The sequence below is a fragment of the Pieris napi genome, chromosome 5 (assembly GCF_905475465.1).
Source record: "Pieris napi chromosome 5, ilPieNapi1.2, whole genome shotgun sequence".
NCBI lineage: Eukaryota > Metazoa > Arthropoda > Insecta > Lepidoptera > Pieridae > Pieris > Pieris napi.
Genome location: NC_062238.1, coordinates 11,316,778 through 11,340,956, shown reverse-complemented (window position 1 = coordinate 11,340,956; position 24,179 = coordinate 11,316,778). Strand labels below are relative to the sequence as shown.

General features: G+C 32.5%; 2 protein-coding genes across 3 annotated transcripts; one reads left to right on the top strand and one right to left on the bottom strand.

Moving 5' to 3' along the window:
• Window positions 1-659: 659 nt before the first annotated feature.
• On the top strand, window positions 660-24,130 carry LOC125049398 (phosphatidylinositol 4,5-bisphosphate 3-kinase catalytic subunit delta isoform). Of its 2 annotated transcripts, none has more exons than XM_047648647.1 (19): window positions 660-817; window positions 994-1,246; window positions 1,680-1,911; window positions 2,072-2,301; window positions 6,805-7,051; window positions 8,177-8,349; window positions 9,417-9,632; window positions 10,011-10,213; window positions 11,161-11,346; window positions 12,371-12,577; window positions 13,334-13,477; window positions 14,145-14,269; window positions 15,057-15,201; window positions 15,941-16,129; window positions 17,151-17,293; window positions 18,020-18,171; window positions 19,205-19,381; window positions 20,954-21,073; window positions 22,486-24,130. In XM_047648647.1, exons 2-19 carry the CDS (start codon window positions 1,100-1,102, stop codon window positions 22,606-22,608), a joined length of 3,159 nt encoding a protein of 1,052 aa, XP_047504603.1. In that variant the 5' UTR covers window positions 660-817; window positions 994-1,099; the 3' UTR covers window positions 22,609-24,130. The 2 variants fall into 2 exon arrangements, with proteins under 2 accessions (XP_047504603.1, XP_047504604.1); XM_047648648.1 differs by having other exon boundaries at window positions 665-709.
• Window positions 2,202-5,938, bottom strand: LOC125049399 (leucine-rich repeat-containing protein 23-like). The gene is made up of 4 exons (XM_047648649.1): window positions 5,697-5,938; window positions 3,733-4,330; window positions 3,028-3,203; window positions 2,202-2,511 (listed from the first exon to the last, which is right to left on the bottom strand). Exons 1-4 carry the CDS (start codon window positions 5,903-5,905, stop codon window positions 2,406-2,408), a joined length of 1,089 nt encoding a protein of 362 aa, XP_047504605.1. The 5' UTR covers window positions 5,906-5,938; the 3' UTR covers window positions 2,202-2,405.
• Window positions 24,131-24,179: the final 49 nt, after the last annotated feature.

The following is a 24,179-nucleotide window of genomic DNA, read 5'->3' as shown; positions in this document are numbered from 1 at the left end:
CCAGGGAGCTTAGTCAAGATGCCTTAATAGTATGTAGTGTATGAAGATTGTCGAAAACTGAATTTGTCGACACGATGTATCATTTTCATACAAATTTAGTACATAAGGTATCTTGACTAAGCCCCCAGAACTGAATTAGTAGGAAGGAAGTAAGTAAGATGTTGAATAATTACCATCAATTATCATATTTTGGTAGAAATGCATAATAAAAGTTCATATACTACATTTAATGCAACAAAGCCATTTTAAAGGTTTAATTTTCCATTTATCTTAAATTATCTTAATTTCCAATTTTTTATCCGTATGTTCTCGTGTCTGTATTGTTCAAAATAAACGAAATAAATTATAGTAGTAAAGTGTATTAGGTAGTGTGTTCACATTCGACGCCATTCAGATTTGGGGCATATTATGTTTTTAAGGATATATAATTTTACATGAAATGATTACTACAAATTGATCGTGTTAAATTAAACAATGTCTAATGAATTTGTTTGTCGATCGATATCTATTACTGTCGGTGTTACGTCTGTTATCTTGTCAGTTGTCAGCTGCCATTGTATTAATAATCAAAAGTTAATCTATTAAACTTAGCTCTATAGACTTTAATGTGTTATCTTTCGTTTCCTATGGTTTTTTGGGAAATTTGTAAATATTCAATATTATAATAATTACTAATCTGTGCCAGTGAAGAAACTCCTACTTCTTGCACGTAACAAAATCTGTTTTTATTTCTGTTTACTTCGTAAAAAATTTCATTACAGTGAAATAATTAAGTGATTGCTATTGTTAAAAAATAATGTCAATTCTTGATTGGGAGGTAAATAAAAATATTGATTCTATTGTTTTGATTTTACAGAAAAAATATTGTTTGTGTAACATCAATGACAGTTTTTCGAATGGCGATTTGTCCCTTAATCAAAATACCAGGAAATGTTATGATTCAATATCGCGTTTTCAATAACAACTATTAACATGTGGCTCATGTGCTTACAGATGCATCCGTAGATTACGGTCGCCTTGGAGAATGTTTTTCAGTGAAAGGTGTTAAAATGTGTCGGGCGTTGTTGTTTGTGTAATAAGTTGAGAAATCATCAAAACAATGGTTCCTGCGCCGAGTTGTCCCTTAAGTTGGGATTATTGGACGTCCACGCCGTCGGATTACGTAGATTTAACGTGTTTGATGCCAAATTCAATTTATTTACCAGTATCAGTTAGCTGGGATGCAACTCTTCAAGATGTTAAGGAGGTTAGTATCTAGTTGAATCATGAATCATTTGGTACTAGATGTGGGTCAAACTATTGTGTAATGTGAACAATGATAAGTGACTTTGATTTTTAGAAAGTGGAGCATTGTTTACATCACTTACTGCTCACATGCAGCATGAGTGATTATGACACAACTTGTTTACATATTTTTCTAGTAGTTTGTTTTTTTGTAGAAACTTCACAAAATATGTAAATGATTTAACAATGGCAAATATTGTATTAATTTAAATAATTTAATTATAAAATATATGTTTGTTTACAAATTACACATCAAGTTAATATTATTTTTAAATTTTGTAAAACTGTAGTTAACATCATTACAATGTGTCTTACTTTTGAGTTTACATTAAAAATAGTAATTTAATTTTTACTTAAACCTTTCAACATTCCATTACTTGTTACAAAATTATTAGGAAATATGGGACTTGGCGGGGAAGATGCCACTCTTTGGCATGCTTCGAGAAATGTCTGGTTATGTATTTCAATTCATCAACTCATTGGCTGTTCCTGAAGAAGTTGATGATGAGAATAAGCGTGTTCGGGACATACGGCCAGTATTTGGAGTACTCATGATAATTGAGAGATCCATAGATAAGCCTGGAGAGACCTTGCTTAACACTCAAATTAGCAGATTAATTGGGAAAGGTATGTTGTAATAATAAGCACTACTCTTGTCTGAGTTTTGATGGGTTAATTAATAATTAATTAATCATAAAATCTTTATTATAAATATGAGACATTGACATTATACTATTTTAATTCACATTTTATATTTTATTATGCAAAACTTAATTTTATTTTCTAGGTTTAAATGAATTTGATAGTTTAAGAAGTTCTGAAGTAAATGACTTTCGAATGCGAATGAGATGTCTAGCTGAAGAGAGTTTAATGAAGCGTGCACAGAGCACACCCTTAGACAGATTAAAATACCACTGCCCACCAAGACTGGCTGACAGCCCGTCTGTACCTATTACACTTAATAGCCATTTAAATAATAATTGTTTTATACTTGTCACTAAAGTTGCCAATACAGAGGTGAGTTTTGAGTTTTTATTTGCTTTTTTTAAAAGGAACTGGTTAGCATTTAATATATTTTATATATTTTAGAGTTCAATAACATATCCTAGTATATAAGTTCTCTATGGTTCCTCTATAGATTCTTGTTCATGATTTTCTTCTTCCAACTCTTCTTCATCATTTTCTCCTTCTTCTATCCACTGCTTCATTAAATCATTAGCTTCAGTTCTAAACAAAAGATACAGTTCACATCATGATTTCTAAATTATGTTGATTATTCAACATAGATGTTAAATTGTCTTAAAAATAAATATTATTATAATGAGAAACATAATTAAATGTTTGTCTCATTGCCTGGTGGTAACTGGCTTAATAAAACAACTCACTGATGTTGGTGATATATAGGAAAAAGCTACTAATCATATTAAATTAGTAGTTTTTAAAATTATATTATGATATCTCTGGCAATGCTTGCTGAATGCAAAGGAGTTTATTGATAAGTTACATATTGTTAAATGTAAAAAGGTGAAAATAAAGCGCGATTTAACCTATTTAATTTTCTAAATGAAAGTTTCTAATTGCAAGAGCCAAGTATAGTTAAATTAAATAATACATTAAATTAAATTAATGTTAAATAATTATTTCTCTAATAATATGAATTAGAGATGGAAAGATATCCTAATGATTAACCAATATATTTTTTGCATTGTTAATTTTGAAGACCAAAAAACACAACAATTATACCGTTCCTCTGGAGTTACAGCACCCTTATTTAGTCTTTTTACTCGAGGAAGTGCTGCTAAGACTTCTACTCTCAGTTCAGCATTGTCTTCTTCTTCTGGATTTTCAGCGTCTTCTTCACCAGTCCCTCCCATGTATGGGCATCCCTTTAGAACAAGTATTTCGAGGGCCGTTAGCACCTAGAAGTTTGAATGGAAAATTATATTTTTCTTTAAGTTTGAAATGTTATAGAAATATGACAGAACTATATGTTACATAAACTATTGTTCCTGGTGCCTAGTTGGCATAAGATGGATCTGGGATTCCTGGGTCCTAAATCTCTTACTAAAATTTCATATGCGAACTTTGGAACACCAAATCATGCTAAGATGTGTTAGACCGAAAACTTAAATGTACTTTTTAAAGGAACTTTATTTATGAATTATTTTTACTTAATTAAAATTAGGCTCTCTATGCTCAACGCAGACTGGCTGACTGTTGTTGATTTGTGATCGTATTCCTATTTTCTAAACTGCTTACGTGTAATAATTAGATGATTCTATCAGCGTGATTCCTGTCATTTAAGATAGAGGTTTTGGGTTAAATTCAAAGGCTATTTAGACATTTTTATTGATTCTAAATCTCCAGGAATAATATCAGCTGGAGTTTAATTCACATTCACTTTACATCGATACCAAAGCATATATATACGAAATGTAAATTACTAACCCGTAATTTCTTAACTTGCTTCAACGTAGAAACTTTACAATTACGCAGATTGACGTACTGCAGTTTCTTGTGTTCCGAATCAAATCCATTAAGCGATTTTATGGGGTTATTTCGCACGTGCAAAATTCTTAAATTCTTCAATCTCTCTATTCCGACTAAACTCTTTATTTTATTACCAGCTAAATACAAGCTGTCTAAATTAGGAAAATCAATGTATGATATGTCTTCAATAAAATTATATCTGAAATCGAGGCATTTAATGTTTGGCATACGATTTTCGAATTGAATAGTTTTAATTTTATTGTATCCAACTTCAACGGTACTCATCTCTGGTTGGTAGATATCATATACTGACGTTATCAAATTGTTATTAAAAATGATCACTTGCAAGTATTTCATACGTTTTAAATAGCCTGAGGTTAGTTGGTTTTTGTCTGCGTGTATTAATAAGAGGAATGGTAATTCTGACAGGACTTGCAAACTCTCTGAATTGATGTTGTTGTTCGATATATCTATGTATTGAAGATGTTTGAAGGTTTTGAACGCCGATAGGTCTGTTAAATTCATGCCGGTACACGATGCTTTTAAGTAGGTGTATCTGAAAAAAAAAAACAGTTTTTATTTTTCACCCATCTGCAATCAGACTTTATCAGATTTTATGACTGATTAGATGATATTGAGGCAATTAAAATGCAAATACAATGATTTGTTTTCCCTCCGTAAATCGCAAACTATTAAACTGCGGCAAATCTCGCCCTTCTCATCCGAAACACGTAGTCTGCCGTTTCCAAGAGGTCAGACGCTTTGACGTGTTGCTGAAGTCTCCTTTTTTATTGTTCGGTTGATCTATTTATATCTTCTTAGTGGTAAATCCTAAATATTCCTAAGCATTTCGTATCAACCACGGCGCACCGCCATTATTTCGCAGTGTTTTGTTTTGTCGCCGCCATTGTATAAAAGCAGAATAAAAAGATAAGTAATAATGCTTTATGTTGGCTTACACCACGGAATAGATAAACAAGCTAAGACCTGGTCTAAACCATTTGACTAATCTAAAGATAGTTTAGTATAACAACTACAAACCAATAACAACTTCTTTTATAAAGACATACAATGACCACCACAGCCTTGACTTGTTAAAGCTATCGCGGAATTTGCTTACTTAATTATCCATAGCGCTAAAACACCTGCATCATGTGCACAACTCACACATCGTCACGTAAATACCCATACTTTCTTGTATATATTATGTGTTCCATCTTTGGCTATATCTTTAGTATAATTGCTTTTTGTTATATATAATTTATGTTAGCTGTAGGATTGCGAAATAAATAAACCGTCAATAGTTCTTGTATAAAACCGCTTACTGTATTTCATAGCCAAGCAAAACCTATCAAGTTTGTTAAGTTTAATCTCGCTTAAATTGGTTAGTAATGAGGTTGGTACATGGCATGGTTCAACCTCATTGCTATTCCATCTTAACCTATTATGTGGCTTATAAAATAGCGTGGATTTCATTACTCGAAGGTTTCGAACCTTATTTATTAAAAAATATAAGATACTAGCAGACCGGCCAAGCGTTTCTGTGGCTAAGGTTTTTGTTATATTACATAGAAGTAAACTAAACAAGGGAAACGGTAGGAGAACTTATGTGAAAGGTTGGTACTTTTAACACAGCGCTATCTGTTAGAATTGTATCAAATAATAAACATATACTTGCAATAAATTAATATTGCGGGTATAAATTGAGCTGTAAGCTATCCTATCTTTTAAGTTAGATCTAACTACACACGGTGGGTAAATTTGATTGATATCGGTTCGGTAGTTTAGGAGTCCATAGCGGACAAACAACGTGACACGTAATTTATATATATTAAGATTGAGAACACGCAGACTGAACTTCGTTCACACTTCATTGGTACATGAATTTATATTCGAAATAGAGTCCATGAAATTAAACTCACCCATCACCTGATGCTATCTTTCCTAAGACACCCAATCGTGAGTTTATTTCGCCTTTATTGAGCCGTCTTTCGGGGAACTTGAAAACCGGTACCAGTTCCTCGTCAGGGCTTACTTCCCCTACTTGTTCTTCATGATATGCTGTCGATATTGGCTCCTCCTCAATCTCTTCAACTTCGTCTTTTTGCAAATTAAAATGCGATTTTAACATGTTTGCCGTTGATGACAATTACGTCAAGTTGACAAAAACTATTTCAGGTGTAATTGTTGAAAAAGTTTTGTAATCAAATTTATGACAGACTTCAAATAGCAAGTCAAAGTATTTGGAATCCAATTTTTAATATCTGTGATATTCTTGTTTTAGATTTCCTTTAATTACTACAGGGATCAAATCTTAAGGCCGATTTACATTATCTTAGTGTTTAGGAGAGTGCTTTAGGATAGTACTTTAGTTGAAACATGTAAACGCTGCTTGCTTTAGTAAACGCTACGCTAAAGAACTTGCCTTTCAAGTTGTACTAAAGCACTCTCCTAAACACTAAGATAATGTAAATCGGCCTTTATATATTAGATAGCTGCTATTATTAGTTATTTAATGCTAGAAACTAAATATATATAAATAAATTGAATATTGTAAACTATATCTTTAATTATAGTAGTTAATTGAGAATATAAAAGAAGTCCGTTCAGTAAACACAGAATCAACGCAAAAATTTCTTTTTTCTTCTCAATTCACAATTCAGGCTTTATTTGAGCCTTTAAGCTACCTTAAAAGTATGGTCATTGCATAATAACGATTCTTAAATTTGTGACTTTGAAACGAGAATCTTAAAATGAGCATATATCTTTTTTTTTAAATTTTTTTAACCTAAACCTGTCACAAAAGTAATTGATAAGGCCATTATTATTTATTCAGTCAGTGTTAAACTGAATAAGTCAGTCTTTACGAACTATTTTTGAACGCGTAAGTAGTGAAACTCTCAGCAACTGCGGCACGGCCAGCAATAGTTGCCTTTTCCCATGCCTGGTGTTGTTAATCGATACTAGCAGCCCTCCAACCTCAGAATATATAAATATAAGATAAAACAACTGTATTTCATTTGATTTCAGATCTCATTTACATCTAACGTATCCGTAAACCTCACACCACAGCAACACGTGGATACGATATTTCGTAAGAAAGCGAATTCGCTAAATATGCGAGGAGAACAGCCACGAAATTATGTGTTAAAGGTGTGTGGGAGGGAGGAATACCTCTTAGGAGATTATCCGCTCATACAATTCCTCTACATACAAGACATGCTCGCTAAGGACGGCGTACCTCAGGTCATGACTGTCAGTATGGATAAAATAACTTGTAAGTATTGTTTATTTATAGCAATATTATTATTTAATGTTTATAAATTAACAAAGGAAGGATTAATTTTAATTAAAAAAATACATATTGTTATTGGAGTGAATATGATCGGAGCGCTACATTCGAATCTTGGCCTGATCAAGATCTTGACAAGTTGGTAATGGTAGGGAGGAGTGATGGCAGGAGAAGTCAGGGTCAATCGCCTACCCGTTGTTCTGACCAGGTAAAGACAATAATGGGTCTCAACTTCCCTAATGTACTGAGTCAAGCTATGGATAGAGTGGTATGGAGGCAGCAATTCGATGTTGCTTAGGGCATTTCAAGACAAGCATGACTTTCAGTAATAAAGTTTGCGAAGAAGACTGTAGATACCGGCAAACTTCTTGAGCATTAAACAAAGGAGTGGGGGAATGTTTGTGCATCCTACATGGACGCGGGACACAAACGTCAACTGATTCACCAATCACGCAATCGTCACTCTACCGCCGCCGCGCACTACCGCCTGCCCCCCTCCCAGTGATACCTAAAAATCGCTTCTGCGCAGGCAAGGACATTTGTTCAAGATGTTCGCCGGTATCTGTTGGAAAAAACCTACTAAATCTATCAAATCTTTATTATTTTTCTACCATAGGATTAGATTGAGGATATCGGGACGTGCAAATAAATTATACTATAGAAGAGATGTTTATAAAAGTACTAGCAGACCGGCCAAGCGTTGCTGTGGCTAAGGTTTTAGTTATATTACATAGTAGTAACCTATTCAAGGGAAACGGTAGGAGAACACTAGTCATGGGGACCACCATGCTTTTTGGGTGGTCATGCCATTAAATTGTAGCTTATTTGAAACGTACTTTCAACACAGCGCCATCTGTTAGAATTGTGACTATCAAATAATAAACACATATTTTGCAATAAAATAATATTGCGGGTATAAATTGAGATGTAAGCTATCCTATCTTTTAAGTTAGATCAAACTGCACACGGTGTGCAAATTTGATTGAAATCGGTTCGGTAGTTTAGGAGGCCATAGCGGACAAACAACGTGACACGTAATTTATATATATTAAGATATTACAGTGTTATTTACTGTCCAAAAAAACTTAAAAGATTAATTGACGTTTTCAGACTGTGATATGCAATACTACGCGCTGCCGGAGAGAAGACGACTTACATCGGAGCAATCAAACACAATACGAAAGAAAAAGAATCATGAGTCCTCGTGGAAGATTGAACGGAACTACTCCTGTTTGATACAGACTGTTGGTGGACTGAACGTGGATCCAGGAAGACTTGTTGAGGTAGTTATTTTATTAATCGTAAAGAACTTTAACGCGAGCTTCTAAAACTTGTTTCGATAAAATGTTATACATCGCTTGCGGGAACAAAGTCGTAGAAGCAAAATCTATTTTTGAAGTTATACTTCTTTAGGCGCGTCATGAAAAATGATGAGAGTGAAATTTTACGATGCGTGCGCACCGTGACACAAAATTAACAGAATGAAGTTTCCCACGGAAGATGCTACGGCATTGGACATAATTTAAAAACAACATTCGAATAATAATAGAATTTATGTTACACTTAATGTAAGAGAATAATAGTAAATATTTATTTATTTTTTCAAATGTAAACTGAACTTTATTGACTATAATGACTCCTTTTCCAGTCTTTGATTATTTAATTGTAATTAATTATATGCATGCAATCAAAAACTATTTTTAATAATGCCAAAGAAGTATAACTTCTTACGCGCGTACCTAAGTACACGCACCCTTTTTTTTCAGGAAAAATAATAGAAAGTAATGCTATTATTACTATCTTAGTACTTTATATATACAGTACATTACAGTAGTATTTATCTAATTGGACTTAATGACCGTATATTACGACGGTAATTTTGACGAATGTCTAGGACGTAATAATTTATTACCACTCTTTATTTGTTTTTAAACTGTCGCATTAACTTCTATAGTTGTTGCGATCTATTTCAGGAAAGTAAAATTAGGTAAACGAGTATTACTAGCATTGTGCACAAAATAATTTTTGTATACTCTGATTTTTAAATTCCGTAGAATTCTGACAGCTATCATTTTTTGACATGTCAGTGATGGCAAACCTTTTTGGCCGGACACATTTTTCAATTTCAATACGAGTCTATACATACATTTTATTGTTATGGGTCCACCATTTTATTAAGTGCGGTGCTCCACAGGTGCTAGAACAGGGGGCCAACAACAGGCTCATTTGATGCTAGGTGATACTGCCGCCCATAGACACTCATATTGCCAGAGGGCTCGAAAGTGCGTTGTCGGCCTTTATTAAAGCCTATAAATATGTATATTAAAGCTATTATGTTATTTACTTTAAGGTCGTATGCCAAGCCGGTATATACCACGGTGGCAAGTCACTCTGTGAACCCCAAAAGACGAAAGTGGCGGTCGTTTCAAAGGAAGGCGAGGCGCAATGGGACGAAGAATTGCAGTTCCCTATAAAAGTGTGTAGTGTCCCGCGAATGGCAAGACTCTGCTTTGTTATATACGAAATTTCAAAAGCTAAAAATAAACGGAGAGGAAAAGATACAAAGGTATGTGGAGATTTTAAAATTTCCATTTTTTTTTAAATGACAGACATCCGTTTAAATATAAAAAGCAGCTACGCAAAGTTAGTTAATGGTGTAATAACTGATGTACAGGTCTCCCTAGACTAAGTTCAGGGGCTCCAATATCTGCTAAAAATGTAACTTGTTACTGAATAAAAAATATTTTTTTTTAAACTGTGCATTGTCCGGAAAAGTAACAACATTACTTTATTGTATTATTTCTCATTAATGTACTATATTGTACTATAATGTTTTACAGTTAATATATTGCAACATAATTGCAATTTCCTAGTATGTAATTCAGGAAGAAAAGAGAATTCCCGGTTCAAAAAAAGCTTTATTTATATAAAAAAATCTTTCCAGGACGCAATAAACAGACTAGCGTGGGTAAACACAATGGTATTCGACTACAAGGAACAGTTGCGTACTGAGGCCGTGACGTTGTTCATGTGGACGCACGTCGCGGACGAAACGCAGGGCGATGACGTATTGTTACACCCGCTTGGAACTGTACTCGCTAATCCTAATACTGATTCGTGCGCTGCGCTACAAGTCAGATTCTCAAAGTAAGTGATCTTGGCATCCGGTTTCTGTATATTATTATTTCTAATAATACTACAACTCACGGATAAAAAGCGTAACTAGCTTATCAAAAACCTCTCAACCTAAACCGCTCACGGATGAAAAGCGTAACTAGCTATTCATAAAACCTCTCATCTTATCAACTCTCAACCTAAAACTCATGGATTAAAAGCGTAACTAGCTATTCAAAATACCTCTCATCTAATCAACTCTCAACCTAAAACTCTCACGGATGAAAAGCGTAACTAGCTGTTCAAAAAACCTCTCATCTAATCAAAAACTTCTCAACCTAAACCTCTCACGGATGAAAAGCGTAACCAGCTGTACAAAAACCTCTCATCTAATCAAAAACTTCTCAACCTAAACCTCTCACGGATGAAAAGCGTAACCAGCTGTACAAAAACCTCTCATCTAATCAAAAACTTCTCAACCTAAACCTCTCACGGATGAAAAGCGTAACCAGCTGTACAAAAACCTCTCATCTAATCAAAAACTACTCAACCTAAACCTCTCACGGATGAAAAGCGTAACCAGCTGTACAAAAACCTCTCATCTAATCAAAAACTTCTCAACCTAAACCTCTCACGGATGAAAAGCGTAACCAGCTGTACAAAAACCTCTCATCTAATCAAAAACTTCTCAACCTAAACCTCTCACGGATGAAAAGCGTAACCAGCTGTACAAAAACCTCTCATCTAATCAAAAACTACTCAACCTAAACCTCTCATGGATGAAAAGCGTAACTATCTGTACAAAATACCTATCAACTAATAAACAACAAAAAATACTAATCAACTCCCTACAACTCTTAATTGTATATTGAAAACAATTGATTGGAAATAAACAGGCTTTATTATTATTGGTTTTTTTTGCTTAATAATGTAAATTAAATCAATATACTGTGAGATAATATATCTATTAATTATTCCAGCTATGACTGCCAACACCCAATCTTATTCCCGAAGCAAGAAGCCATAAAATCGTATGCAGACCAACTTGAGAACGGAGCGGAAATGGCGCGACTGAATGAAAACTTTGAGAAATTACGAGTCACCGCCGAAAAGGATCCCATGTATGAAATGCACGAACAAGAAAAGAAAGATATTTGGGCAGCTAGGTGAGTTATGTTTAACCGGTAAATGTGGTAGTTAGTTAAAACCTCATTAGGAAATAAAAAAAGTGCGTACGTGCTAGGTACACATGTCAGAAGTGAAACTTCTTTGTAAATTAAGTATTACTAAGGTAAAAGCCCCAATTGATGATCAGTATATAGACCGGTATATGATCACTTAAGTATTTGTATATCTATATTCACGCTGTATACGTGCTAATAATAATATAAATAAATAAAAAAATCTGGACTGTGTCTATTTTGGCGTTTTTTTATTTAGTTGCCGTTAAATGGAAAGGAAGTTTATTTCAGACTAGTGTTAGTAATTACATAAAAATAATTCGTATTTTAACACTATTGCGTAATCTGTTATTTTTTTACTGTACAAAAAGTTACTTTACTTATTTAATTCTTTTCTTGCGCTATTGGTGCATCTTCGTGATAAAGTACATGCAAGCATGCGCAATTTGTAAAAAAAAAGAACGCATTTCTTGGAAAGTTCGGTACATATGACGAGTACCGACAGTCGAGTTTATTTGTCGCTAGGGCAATAAAGCGACAAAACAACGTACACAGCTCCGTAGTTTTAACTAATTTCGGCAACCTAAAAAAATCCTTTTTATTTAATTGTCGTTATTGAGGGGAGTGTAATTCTATGTAGCGTCTATTTTGGCATTCTTTCGAACTGCGTGAGCCTTCCTCCCATTTCGGCACCAGGAATTTATCCAATATCTTGGGTTCTACCAACAGTAGATTCTGCTCCTGGTGATAATTATTTAACGAAAATAGAATTTCTAAATAAAGATAAGAAAAAAGCGTACCAATTTTTAAAAGGCCGGCAACGCACTCGCGAGCCCTCTGGTGTTGAGAGTGTCCATGGGCGGTATTAAACATCAGATGAGCCTCCTGCCGTTTGCCCCCTGTTCTATTAAAAAAAACTTTCTTGGTAACATGAAAACTAAGTATATTTGAGCGACTGATTGCACTAAATTTTTCTCATAACTATTTTTGTTTTGTCTTATTTGACCAGAGAGTACTTCCAAACGACGGCCCCAGAGTTGCTGCCCAAGCTGCTCTCGTGCGTCGAATGGACTGAACGGGCAGAGACTGCTCGTGTCGCGAGAATGCTCTCAAATTGGCCAATGTTACGAGTCGAGTCGTCTTTGGAATTATTGGACTATGCCTACGCGGATGCGGCTGTACGGAGTTTTGCGGTCGAGTGTTTGGCTAAGATTAGGTAAGTAATATCGCTATTATAACTCACTTTAGTTATAGACACTATCTGGAACCAGGCCATAGAAGTATTTCTGAACAAATTTATTAAAAGGCCGGCAACGCACTTGCGAGTCTTCTGGCAGTGTGAGTATTTATGTGTTTATCACTTAAAATCAGTCTATTTTTAATTTATTTATATATTAATTTCCAATTTATGAATGTATATTAAAAACCTCGCTTCGCTAGTGTTAAAAATAATCCTGTGTGAAATAATACATAAGTTATAAAAACAAAAAAAGAGATACTTTGCTTTATTTTTATTTAAATGCGTTTACTATGTAATATATTATGTAATAAAGATTTTATGGCCCCTAAAATTATATAAATATTCATAAAAACATTCTTATTGCACTGTTATAACAAAATACTCTTTCGTCTCTTTCTATCAAATTGTGTCTACGCTGTGATGAAAAGGGACAGACAGACAACTAAAACAGTGTATTTAAAAATATTAATTCTTTTTAAATTTTCCTTACTGATTAAATTTATAAAGCCAAGGGAATATTTAGACCATAAGTTTGACAACAATTATAAATAACTTAACTTATTATTATGACATTATGATAATTAATATGACATTTGCATGCCTATTTTGTATGACTGTTTGTACGAATTTTTATAATTAATCGATCGAAATGTACCACTTTCTTTGATAATACACGATTTATTATTATCATTAACATAATATTATTTAACGAGGTTAACATTATCATTACAGCGATGAAGACTTATTATTATATTTATTACAACTAGTGCAAGCATTGAAACACGAATCGTATCTGATGTGTGATCTCGCGAGATTTTTATTGGAACGCGCCTTTAAGAATAGGACCATTGGACACTACCTCTTTTGGCATTTAAGGTAGGTATTAATCGATAAAAAAGATGTGTGAAATTAAAAAATACTTCATTTTTAAATTTTTTGATTATTTGATTTTGAACTTCTTGCGTCTTATATTATATTTTATATTATATATATATATATATATATATTATATTTATATGTTGTTTAAGAATCAAGTATCAAATTGGTATTTTTTTTATGGCTCTGGCACGGTTTGTGCATTAGCCAGCGTCAAGTATGAGATTTTTATAATTCGTTCTTTTTTTGCCTTAGAAATTCGACCATGTCCTCCATGTACGGTTTAGGCACTCGCCCGGTACCGCACAACCCTCCCAAAGGCTGAGAACAAATTTAAATTAAATTAAAACTTGCCCTCGAACCGGGAATCGAACCCGGTACCCCTCACCTAGCTGCCACTTAATAAGACCGCTAGGCTATGAGGCCCCTAATTGGGATATTTTAAGCAGTTTTACCATTTCGCCCCAACTGCGGTATTTTTTTTATAGGCACCCTATCGCTTTACAAAAAGATCGTAGTCACTATTACTTTTTTTTTGTGAATACTTTCGAGATAATTTTTTTTTATATCCTCATTGACAATTTTTTTTATAGGTTCTTTAGACAATTAGACCGGTAAACTAGACCGCTTAAAACATCTCCCAAAATACATATATGTATAATTACAGATCAGAAATGCACGTTCCGTCCGTATGCGTTCGTTTCGGGCTCGTATTGGAGGCGTACTGTCGCGGCTGCCAAGATCACATCAGCACACTGACGAGACAGATCACATGCCTCGATAAACTTAAATGTAAGTATTGTTTGTGTTTTCTGTGACTTTAAAAAAAAAAAACAAATATCATTAATTCATATAGGTTTTAATGAGCGTACATAAAAAAAAACTTATTCTCAAATCAAAGGAGTAGATGGACGATGGGATATTACAAACTATTGAATTGTTGAAAATAAAATAAATAAGCAATAAAAAATGATGTTATTTTTCACGAGTTAATTTTAACAGTCCAGTTTAAAATACTACGCCCCATGTTGATCAGAATCTATTATTTACTTTATATTGGTTACTTTCACTTTTCTAAAAAAAAAATTTTTTTTTTTATTTGTTATAACTTGATATGCATTACAATGAGTTCGATTTGGGAACTCTTTTATGTAAGTCAATTTTAAGTGTCCCAGCTCTCCCATAACAAATATTATACATATTATACATACTTAATTCCATAATATATTTTATTATTTCAATTTTGAATTTTTTTAACTGATGTAAATTTTTTCTGTTTCCTTACCTTACATACTTTTAACGCGAATTCAATTTGGCGCTTGGGTCTTTGGGTTGGGACTAAATAAAAAAAGTGTGGTAAATGATAGTTAAACAAATCAGTGGCGCTAAAAGCTTTGTAGGTTTGGGCCTCAGATTTCTGTTTATGTTTCATGATCCAGCCAATCTAATATCAATTTGCATTTAAAGTGATTTATTTGTCTCAATAACAGTTTTTAATAAATTTATAATGTTTACACTGTAATAAATATTTAATAAATAAATTTTATTAAATTTTATTTTTTATAATATATTTATGCAGGGGTTAGTCAAGCGATTCGCAAAAAGAAGGAAATATCAAAAGCCCGTGCGGCGCTTCACATACATTTGCAGGAAGAACATTGTATGGAGCAGTTATGTGATTTTGCGTCACCTTTAACTCCTAGTCTTGTTTGTAAACGGATCAAGTAAGTTTCAGATATTTATTTAAAAGATCTTGTTCGCTTGAAAAAATAATATATACTATTTATACTAAGATAAATATATATAAATTACGTGTCACGTTGTTTGTCCGCAATGGACTTCTAAACTACCGAACCGATATCAATCAAATTTGCACACCCTGTGTAGTTTGATCGAACTTAAAAGATAAGATAGCTTACATCTCAATTTATACCCGCAATATCATTTGATTGCAAAATATTTGTTTATTATTTGATAGTCACAATAATTCTAACAGATGGCGCTGTGTTGAAAGTACCAACGTTTCACATAAGCTAGAATTAAATAGCATAACCACCAAAAAACCATTTTGGTCCCCATGACTGGTGTTCTCCTACCGTTTTCCTTGAATAGTTTACTACTATGTATTATGACAGAAACCTGAGCCATAGCAACGCTTGGCCGAATCTGCTAGTATATACATATATATATATATTCGCTTAATTTCTAAATTGGAAATTCGTTTATTGCACATACAGTAATATCTGCATTATGAACCGTTTTGCGGTAAATTCATCAATTTTGGGGGCTGAAAAAATTTAATAAAAATACCCAAAAAAAATTGTTGTCTCTATTTTACTTAACTTACTGGAAAAATAAATAGATAGATATTATTATACTTAAAACTTAAATACAAAGAGGATATGACATTTGGTAATACATAAAGTTTTTATTTAATTTAATTATTTAATGTACAATTTCCAGACCCGACAGATGTACAGTAAAGGATAGTAAAATGCGACCCCTGTTACTAGAGTTTGAAAACGTGGACCCGACGGGAACAGATATCAGGATTATTCTAAAAATTGGGGATGACCTTCGCCAGGATATGTTTACTCTGCAAATGCTCAGAATTATGGATAGGATTTGGAAGAATGCGGGGTATGATTTTAGGTGAGAAAAACTTTTTTTGCTTTGTCTAATTTAATTACTGATTATTAATAATTATGGTGGATAAAAATACACACACTTAAAATTTTATACAGAAACAATTTTTTTTTGCGTCATGAATGAATTTGCGTTGCCGGCCTTTAAGTTTGGCAATGGGATAGTGCATAAATAACTTTTGTTTTCTTTCTTATTCTGTACTTCTTATCTTGTCCTTTAGTTTTAAATTTAGCACATTACGTCATTGTTGACAATTTGTTTTTTTTTTGTGTTGTGTGTAAAAATAAAGCACTCAGTAGCATTATTGATTTAATTAAAATTGAAAAATGAAAAATATATTTTTTATTCATTCATCAGTCGATTTTCCCGCTTAACTAACGTCTCTGTCAAATTGTGTTCACATTATGGAGAGCACACATATTTAATTAAAACGCTGCAATTAGACAGATTTATTATTAAAAAGAGTGTGATATGACAAGCGCACATCAAACAAATCCGACGTCAGGAAGAAATTTCTTTTAACAGTAAGACTGCCATTTACATCCTGTCTTCATTTATTTAATAATATTTCTCCTCCTGTTATTGTGATATAAATAAAGTGTTAGTAATCTTATTCTATGCGCGATTAAAACGCAAATGTCAGTCGCAGATGGCTGACCATCTGGTCTAAGAAAATCACCAAGATCCACTAGGATGCCAAGTTTAATGTTTAAAGATCTTTATTTATCATTACAAAAAGGATTTTATTGACACGAGAAACTTAATATGTATATACGATCGAGATACACATCGCCATTAGCCGTCCCAATTTTAGTCTACCCTCATTCTGACATATATCTTTAATGCCCTTTTAAATTGGTTAAACGCGCTAATATTACGAATTTTAGACGGTAATTGATTAAATAATTGCACACCCTCATACTTAATAGACTTCTTCAAATAATTTATTCTGGCTTCGGCAAGATAAGCAAACGTTTTATACTAGTTTGCAGCATCAATTCAAAAGTTTCTGATGTTTTCCTAACAGATTGAACCCGTACAATTGTATATCCATGGAGTACGCAGTTGGTATGATAGAAGTCGTAGAGGAAGCGGAGACCGTCGCCAACATTCAGAAGCAGAGCGCGCTTTTCAACGCAGCCTCCACTATATCCAAGGCTAATCTGTTTCGTGAGTTTGTGTTATCTATATATAAAACCTTTTTGTATGTTACGGATACAGTAATCTCTGTTAAAACGGTAGACTGGTTCCGCGTTATAGAAAACGCGTTGTAGGTATTAGATTACAAATGATTAGTTTAACTTTTCTCGTTAAAGGCGATTTAAATCGTATATTAAACTAAAAGTGCGTGCGTACAAAGTACGCATGTCAGAAGTGAAACTTCTTTGGCAAAATAATTTTTAATTCATATTTATACAAATCTAAAACTTTATAAATCATTATAAATGTCACGGTACAAAAATATGACGTGTGACATCTCCGCGTTATATGGGGGAATATCCGTGTTATCTAAGGGACTTTAATCGCGTAATATGAAAATGCGTTATAAGAGTACCGTGTTTTAAGGGATTTACGTATTCTCAAAAATTAACCAATTTCACGTCAATTCCATACATACCTAATATATTTTATTTTTCCGAAATATAAAAAATATATAGTTATTATAGAAAAGTAAATATTTTTGTATACTTTAACTATAGCATATTTTAATTAACTTAAACAAATTGTTGATATTAATCCAGTGCAGATTTTAATACAGAAATTTAATGTCGAGTTTAAAGATATAATTTATTCTTTAAGAGTTTTATTAACCTATGATCACCATAAGGTATCGTAATGTTCAATTCCAATTGAGCATTATTCCATTCTTTATAACATACAATTTTCTTTTTACAGAATGGCTCCGGAAACAAAATCAAAGTGAGAGTGCGTTGAATAAAGCGGTTGAAGAATTTACTATGAGTTGTGCGGGTTACTGTGTCGCGACCTATGTGTTGGGCATTGCGGACAGACATCCAGACAACATTATGGTTAAAAAGACTGGACAGGTATGTAGAACGAATCTTAATGATAAAGTCTGCGAAGTTTTTCTAAAGTTCTTTTGAAATTAATTTTTCTTATAAATCTTCTAAAAGTAATATTATATACCGATTCTGATTATATCTTTCGTCAACAATTTTTGCTACATTTGTTAAAATGATTGAATATATATATATATATTTTTAATTACTCTGAATGGTCACAGAGTATGCAACATTTAATATATGTACTATAGAATAAGCCACAGAGTACTGGATGGTTGCACAATAAAGATTTTAAAAACAGACAATGGAATTGTTGCAAGTGAATTTACGAAAATGCAAAAAATATAATACAATAAAATAAAGTTAATATTTGCAACATTAACACCAAAGTGTTGGACCCGCAATTATTAAAAAAAATTAATCGCTTATGTAATTATCTAAACGTTGATAGAAAATGTCGGGTTTGTGTTGGTATTAGTTTTTATGTCTTAAAAACATTCAAAACAAGATAGTAACGTAAATCTAACTTTACTATCTTGTTTTGAATTCGTTTATTAACAGTAATTGGAATAAATTGCTATTACGTATTTATGACCTTGTGTTAAGGTGCGTTTTACGTTGATAAATATGTTAACTACCTAATATTGCATAATCATTTATTTGCAAGAATATGGTACAAAAATAGTATGGTGGTACAATCTAATCTTTGCATATTCTTCTACTTAGGCGTGCAAATCTGTCTTAAAGGAGAGAATTATATAAATATAATTAGAATTTTACAAAAAAGTTACTTTATCATTCATATCATTATAGTCAATTCTTATAATATTAAAATATATTTTGTCATAAATTTAATATTAATTATAATTTTTCACTTATACTATAATCATTAATATAATAATACATTCCAATACTGCTAAATTAAGTAAGTGTTTTAAGACTAAAAGGAAGATCTTTAAATGTTTTTGGTAAATTATTATAAACCTTGATGTTTCAAAGTATTAAATAAATAGTTCTAATACTTTACCAAATTTGACTATTAAAAAATTCCTTTCAGCTATTCCATATAGATTTCGGCCACTTCCTAGGACATTTTAAACAGAAGTATGGGTTTAAACGCGAAAGAGTACCGTTCGTATTAACTCACGACTTCATTCACGTGATTAATAAAGGGCAGAGGGGCGGGGTTGGAGAACAGTTGGATTTCAAGATATTTAAAGAGCTTTGTGAAACTGTAAGTAATTTAAAATATTTATAAAGTCTACTTATGTAATAATCAATATTTGACGACTCATTTGTCTAGTGGTTAGTACCCCTGACTGCGAATCCATGGGTCCCGGGTTCGATCCCCGGCTGAGACGAACATCGATGTGATGAGCATTTGGTGTTGTGCTTAGGTCTTGGTGTTTAAATATCCATTTATATGTCTATCTATCTATAATATGTATGTATATCCGTTGCCTAGTACCCATAACACAAGCTTCACCAGCTTAGCATGGGACTGGGTCAATTGGTGTAAATTGTCTTTAAAAAATATATATATACAAGATACAAGAAATGAGAACTTGGATAAAATGATCGTGTTTGATAACAGAAGGTAAAAATCATGTGGCCGTTCACCAACCAGATGGACCGATCAAATGAAATACTCATTGTCCTCAAAACTATACACTGTTATAAGAGAGGCGTTGGACAGAAATCGGTGGAAACAGATAGTCAGCTCCACATGCAATTCTGAGCAAGATCAGCAATAAGCTGCCGGTTAAAGAGAGAGGTGTACATAATATGCACAAGTCCATTGGCCGAACAATTATTTTAAATCTTCACTATTTTCTGTCCTATTCTAGATGTTGATTTTCCTAAAGTAAACAATTCGTTAATACGACCTCGTTGGAAAAAAATGTTAAAAAGTTTTGTTGTTGTATTGTTAAAAAAATATTTACATATATATATTTCGAGCACAATGCCGCGAAGAACGCGCTAAACTCCAAAGTTGTGAATTTTGATACGATTTTCGCCAATAAATTAAGGAAATGAGCAAATCGTGATGGTTTTATAGCAATTGATTGATATATCACGATTGACACGAAATCAACGCAAACGCAAGTTAAGCTATAAATTACATAAAAATACATTAATGGCTACATCCTTTTTAGGTCTAGGCTTCAGGTTTCTGAATCTGTTTCATGATCATTTGTCAATCTAATAGGCAAGTAGGTGATTAGCCTCCTGTGTCTGACACACTCGGTCGACTATTTGTGTCTAAGACAAGCCGGTTTCCTCACGATGTTTTCCTTCACCGTTCGAGCGAATGTTAAATGCGCACATAGAAAGAAAGTCTTTAATTTTTTTTATTTAGCGTTAAAGAAACGAACACAAATAATAAATATGGAATATATATATTTGTTTTGCATAATATGCACTAGAGTACAGATATAACTCTACCATATTCTAGCAGATATGATATACATCTAGCAGCACTAGGTACTCTTTATAAGCATGTAGATGAGCAGGTTTCGGCATCTGCGTTGCGATAGAAAGAGACGAGACTACTTTTGTCAGTACTTTTTTGGTGCAATTAGATTTTCGTTTATAACACACTAAAAATTACTAGTAAAATCTAAAGTGTGTTTCATTTATTTTTACAAATTGTCATGTAATTTAGAAAAGATAGTTTAAACATATACTGTAGATACAGCATTTTACATAATGTGTTGAGCTACTATAAATAAAATTTATTCATTCAATTAAAATATGTTATGAATCACAAAATATAAAGTGTATCAAATTAACTGATGTGTTGCAGGCCTTTAAAATACTCAGGAAACACGGTCATCTGATACTGTCTCTGTTCTCAATGATGATATCCACTGGTCTTCCCGAACTCAGCTCCGAAAAGGATCTTCAGTATTTGAGAGAGACTTTGGTAAGAACTATCAAATTTCTATATTCTAAAATAGTTATTTTTAATAAATTCAAAATCTGCATAGCGTATTTTCAAAGATAATATGTTGAGAATTGGTTATTAACTCGGTTTTAATCGAAGGTTTAAATTAAAAAACGTCAATTATAACCACCCTTAAAGGGCGAGATTTAGAAACAAGATTGCGTACCCCCATGTGTCAAAATCCAATATATTTGGACGTACGTGAGTCAGACTTAGCGCTTAGTCTCGTGTCCGAATCTTACCCTAAGCATGCGCTCTGGGGTATAGAGCAGATATGTTATTTCTGCGTCCGTTTCTTCTGTTATAAGTATTGTAACAATATGTGTAAATTATATGAATTCACAATTTCTTATTATGAACACAGTGATATATTAATAGGAAATATTTGCATTTTTGTATGTTTGTAACGAATAAACTTTACCACTGGCTGGACTCGTTTCAAATCAATAGAATGCTAAATTTAGAAAAACACTTTTTTTTAAACTTTTTTTAGAATGCTATATTATTTGTATTATAGGCTATATTTAAATTGTTAAATTTTTTGATATATAATTCCTTATATATGTTAATTTAATCTTAAATTTGTAATGCGAATAGTAAACAACCATTTGCATATATTGATAAGTATGCTAATTAATGATCAAATACTTGTATATTATCTATAAAAAGATTCGAAATCAGAATATCAGATCAACAAGTTATATATTTTTCTCGACCAGTCTAACCACTGATTGGCCCGAAGGCCCAAATGGTAATTTAAAACTAATCTAATTTACTTAAAAGGATGTTTAACATAAGAAAGTGTCAAATAACACTACATACAGTCTCTAATAAGGGAAAGTCTTTTGTTCTTGTGTAAACAAAATCGTTTTCATGACTTTTTAAATGATAAATGTTTTTTACACGCTTTATTATTATTAGCTTCACCTGTATATATGTATGTATGTAACCGACTCCTTCGGACTCGATTTTGACCCACTTTAAAAATAAAATAAATATGGTTAAAAAACACGCTTTTAAAGCTCATCAAACTAAAAAGTGAAAAATAATTCCTAATTTAGGCTGAAAATGACGATAGACGAAAAATATGGCACAGAGCGCCCCACGCTTTTTCACAATAATACCAGTATTTTTTGTTCATTACCAAATTCAGCCTAAATTAGGAATTATTTCTGTAAGTAGGTTTGTACAAACACTTTTACACGTCAAACATTTTTTTTTTAAACTAGTTGAGATCGACGTTTCCTATCTGACTACTCTGAGAAGAAACGCCGAAACAAACTCAAGAGGTCACAGTCTCTTTTAAAGTCCAGACATAATTTTGGTCAGATGTGAAGACCATGTAGATTGCAGTCTGAAATGGTCTTTTTACTATGAATTATTTGTTACAGGTGATGGATCTATCCGAAGAAAAGGCGATAGAGCACTTTCGTATGAAGTTCGTGGAGGCGCAAAAGAACTCATGGACCACCTCCTTCAACTGGGCATTCCACAACTTCGACAAGAACAACTGACAGTGATCCGTGCGACGGCTGAAGAAACAGCCGTCCAAATACACGCCACAGACTTTGTAAGAGTGCAGTGATCAATACATGTTCTGAATACCATGAAATAGTTTGTCATATTAAAACGCGTATTTATAACATGTAATGAAATCAAATCAACAATTCAGCTGGACACTAAAATTGTGTTTTTTCGTGCATTTAAATACAGGAAATTAATTAGTATGTAAATATAAATCGGTATCGTTATACTAAATGATTAATCTGATTTTGCATAGATAAACGCGTTTTAATTCGACATACATTTTTGTACTTGAATGCTTAAATAAGAATTGCGTAAAGAGCAAGACAATTTAATGTTTCATAGAAAATTAGTCTCATTGAAATAGCAGCCTTATCATGATGTATTAAGGTGCATTACGTAACCCAAAATATTGGCTTAAGATTTATTGGACTTGTAAATGGTATATTACTCATATTATTATATCTAATCGATTTTAGTTTTCTGCAACCAATTTTTTGTTACGTTATTTAACAATTTTTTTTTCTACTTACCAGTGTTTCCCAACATTTTTTGTGCCATGCCCCACCTTAGCTTTTCTAAAATTCTTATGACTATATGTAACATATATCATTTTTAATATCTAATGAATTGCTTAACTTAAATAATAGTTTTTAGGAGCAAATTATTTACGAAACAACTAGACTTTAAAAATTATATTACAAGTAATTTTTTTTTAAATTTATAAATTTTCGAACAGCCCCCTTAATTAGCAAACTGCCCCCTTGTGGGGCGTGGACCTCCCGTCGAGAAACATTGCTATATACACTTTATATTGTTTTAGTAAATCCGAAAATAATTTAAACTATACAATCGCATAGTAATAATAAAGAAAGACGAGCATTCGTTCTCGAGTAAACTATACCACCTCACGTTTATTTGTTATTCGTCCGTACCCCACTCCAAGAATATTATAAATTGAAATAGGTTTTAAAACATCACGCGATATAACATTAGTGACCAAAATTAGTATTATATTATGTCCATGAAGTATATTACGAGAAAAGATTTTTTAAACTTCATATGAATTTGTACGGACGAAATGTATTGCTTAAATATTCCTTAGCTTGGTGACGTTTAAAATATTTGTAGATACAAGAAACTAAAAACTGGTTGCAGAAATTAATATAGAAGAAATTAAAACTGGTTATTAAATATATGTAGGGTTATATTGCCTACATGTTAATATCTTAGCTTTACGCGTGCCAAATAAAACTTTTTTGACGGATACGTGAATTTATTAGAAGATCGATAAAGATAATAAAAGCACTCGTAACGATTTATATAAAAATTCTCCGTTAAAAATGTTTTATTTAAAAATAAACATTGTAAATTGATAATGGAATTACTGATATTAGAAATTATTAAGTGGTACAAAATAGTGTTCCGTTTAAGCTAAATAAAAAACACATCGTGAATTATCAGTACAAATTTCGACTTAAGACCGAAAAAGAAAATTTAGGAGCATATATCGGTAAAGTACGAATTGCAGAGAAAACGTTATAAATAAAATATAACATTA

Bases quoted from the DNA above. Each gene is read 5' to 3' on its own strand.
- LOC125049399 (XM_047648649.1), bottom strand. From the start codon at position 5,905: ATGTTAAAATCGCATTTTAATTTGCAAAAAGACGAAGTTGAAGAGATT. The intron at 3,204-3,732 runs GTTAGTAATTTA...TCAAACTTCTAG, and splicing joins AGCAAGTTAAGAAATTACGG to GTGCTAACGGCCCTCGAAAT. The intron at 2,512-3,027 runs GTATAATTGTTG...TCTTTTGTTTAG, and splicing joins GCTGTAACTCCAGAGGAACG to AACTGAAGCTAATGATTTAA.
- LOC125049398 (XM_047648647.1), top strand. From the start codon at position 1,100: ATGGTTCCTGCGCCGAGTTGTCCCTTAAGTTGGGATTATTGGACGTCC. The intron at 1,912-2,071 runs GTATGTTGTAAT...TTTATTTTCTAG, and splicing joins TAGCAGATTAATTGGGAAAG to GTTTAAATGAATTTGATAGT. The intron at 11,347-12,370 runs GTGAGTTATGTT...TTATTTGACCAG, and splicing joins AAAGATATTTGGGCAGCTAG to AGAGTACTTCCAAACGACGG.